This window comes from Tachysurus fulvidraco, chromosome 16, assembly GCF_022655615.1.
Source record: "Tachysurus fulvidraco isolate hzauxx_2018 chromosome 16, HZAU_PFXX_2.0, whole genome shotgun sequence".
Lineage (NCBI taxonomy): Eukaryota > Metazoa > Chordata > Actinopteri > Siluriformes > Bagridae > Tachysurus > Tachysurus fulvidraco.
In genome coordinates this window covers 3,960,806-3,963,305 of record NC_062533.1, presented here as the reverse complement: position 1 = coordinate 3,963,305, position 2,500 = coordinate 3,960,806, and the positions used below count along the sequence as shown (strand labels likewise).

The 2,500-nt window shown below is 43.5% G+C and overlaps 1 protein-coding gene across 1 annotated transcript in view; it reads right to left on the bottom strand.

Annotated features, from left to right (window-relative positions):
- The window catches only part of rasl11b (RAS-like, family 11, member B), a 3,061-nt gene extending 785 nt beyond the window's left edge, over positions 1-2,276 (bottom strand). The window contains exons 1-4 of the mRNA XM_027146115.2: positions 1,776-2,276; positions 1,624-1,680; positions 1,435-1,511; positions 1-404 (exon numbers count right to left, since the gene is read on the bottom strand). The exon at positions 1-404 is cut by the window's left edge and continues 785 nt beyond it. Of these exons, the coding sequence (XP_027001916.1) occupies positions 1-404; positions 1,435-1,511; positions 1,624-1,680; positions 1,776-1,887 (650 nt within the window). The 5' untranslated portion in view covers positions 1,888-2,276. The remainder of the gene's footprint in view (positions 405-1,434; positions 1,512-1,623; positions 1,681-1,775) is intronic.
- Between the last annotated feature and the right edge of the window lie 224 nt (positions 2,277-2,500).

Here is a 2,500-nt window from a genome sequence, read left to right as displayed (position 1 = left end):
AGAGGTGACCTCTTCTTCTCATTGCTGGCTGAGGCTGCATTTGCACTGGTGCTAAAGGGCACCTGTCTTTTGGCAAGCTCTGTGCAAAGTCTGTGGAAAGCACCGTGCACCTGACTGTAGTCTTCGCTTGCTGACACCTCGTAGAACGTGTAACCGAGTGCCAAGCCCAGCGTCGGGCCCTGCTGAGCCTCCACCCTCCTCACGTGCACCATGTCCGCCTTGTTGGCCAGCAGGATAACTGGTGGTGTTGGTCTATCAGCATACACGTGACTGACTAGCTGATGGAGCTGATTAATAAGGTCGAAGCTGTGACTGTCTGTCACAGAGTAGACCATGACCACGGCGTCTGCCCACTGGATGGAGCGTCTCAGGTGCTCAGTGCAACTCGGGCCATTGGAGTTTACCTGAAAGAGACATGAATTTAAATTATTGCCTGTTCAAGAAAACACAAATTCAGTGTGAGTCAACCATTGATTATTCTCTATATATAGCTTAAAGTATGTGGACACCAAACATCGCGTACATTTGTGGTTCTTCCCTAATCTGTTACCACCGAAGTTGGACACACAAATGTATCTTTGTATGCTTTAGGGATCCAAATTCACTTCAGTATTGTAATGTTGTACTAATGTTGTGTTAAGATTGGAGTAGAACCCGAGTGTCCTGCACAGATCCCACACTCAACCCCACTGAACACCTTCGGGATTAAATAGAACACCGACTGCACCCCAGACCTCCTCACCCAACATCTAATTCTTTTAGCTGAATAATCAGAAATCCCCACAATCGATCTCTGACATCTTGTGAAAAGCCTTTCCAGAAGAGTGGAGCTGGATATGAAAGCAAACACAAGGGGAACACATCTGGAATGGGATTGTACAAGCACATATGAAGGGTGTGATGGTGAAGTGTCCACAAACTTGTCCCCATATAGAGTAGAGACATTTTAAACCCGGTCTAGAAAGAGAACGAAACATTTCACACGAGTCGTATCTAAAGAAAAATAGCCATTTTGTGATGCTACCTTGCCAAAAACCTTAGTAGTTACCAGGTCGCTCATGGCTCATGTCATGGTAGTGTTACAGTATCAGTGCCTGAGGTGGTCATGAACAGGAAAGTATCAGTTAACTAGTTTGTAGAACTGTTACACAAACTAAGGGGAAATGAGGTGGCTAGACTTGTAGTCTGAAGTACAGACATTCTGCGGTTTTTGGAGAAAAGCCCAGGCCAGGAAACTAGCTGCACGACACAGACGTTAGGAAAACAGAGCGATCTGAGACAGAGCCACAAACCGCACAAATCTCAGTCTCCCACTGCGCATGCGCGGGTTTGGATAATAATTATGATTTCAAGGATCCAAAACAAATCAGTGCGCTTGCATTCAGACAAACAGGTTATTTTTATTTATTTTTTTTAATGTATAGATCAGCTTACCTGGACCCCAGGTGTGTCCTGCACTTGAATAGCTACTTGTTCTCCGTCGATTTGGACGTCTCTGGAATACAGGTTGCCTATAATAAGACGAACACACGTTAACAGGTGGTAACCATGGTGACAGGGCAATTAAAGACAGAGTGCAGATGTTCTTAAGTGCAGCAGACTAAAGAGTTCTTTTATTTTTACCTGCATTTCTCTCGTAGTCGCCGATGAAACGTTTGGTGAGGAAACGAACAACGAGCGCTGAAAAAAAACAAGACGCAGAAGAGACTATAAGCTTAAACTGAACACAGCTGATGAAAACGGAAAAGAGGTGTTTTAAGAAAGGGGAAACCTACCCGTTTTGCCCACACCGCTGCCACCGAGGACGGCTATCTTAATGACGCGTTTGGACAGGCACTCCGAGCTGGGGAACTCCACTATAGTAGACATGTTCTGGATGAGGCGCATGATGACTTAAAGCAAGATATATTTAAAACCCAGGAATAAACAAGTCCCAAGCAGAAAAAGTGTTCGATATCCACTCCGTCATTCGAAACACAAAATACCAGACAAAATTTCTGATCACTGTGTTTTGTTTTGTTTTTTGTTCTTCCGTAAAAAAAAATCTGCAATAATAATAAGAGTAATAATATTAATAATAGTCGCGGTAAATTGTTCTACCTGTTGCACGAGACGTGCACAGGATTCAGAGCTCTGATGTGAGCGCGAGCGAGTTCGGGGTTATTTATACGCGCACAAGAAAAGCTCGTCTGTAATTGGCTGTTGTTGAAAAAGATTTGGGTTCAGCGTCCCCGCCTACATTTCTTTGATGTAGAGCCGCGAGCCAATCGGATTGACAGGCGGTAGACGGATTCACACAGAACTGTTTTTTACCGAGTCGAATCATTTCAACGTTAAGAGTTGACTCTTTCGGCTCCTAAATATATTATATACTATGAACTGCGATGTTTTGACAAGGAATTGTTGTTCTTTGTCTCAATGTGGCTGAATGTTTTCGTGAAATCTTTGATGTTATTGTTGTTCTTCTGTGATTCATTATAAATGTATCATTTCTAAATAA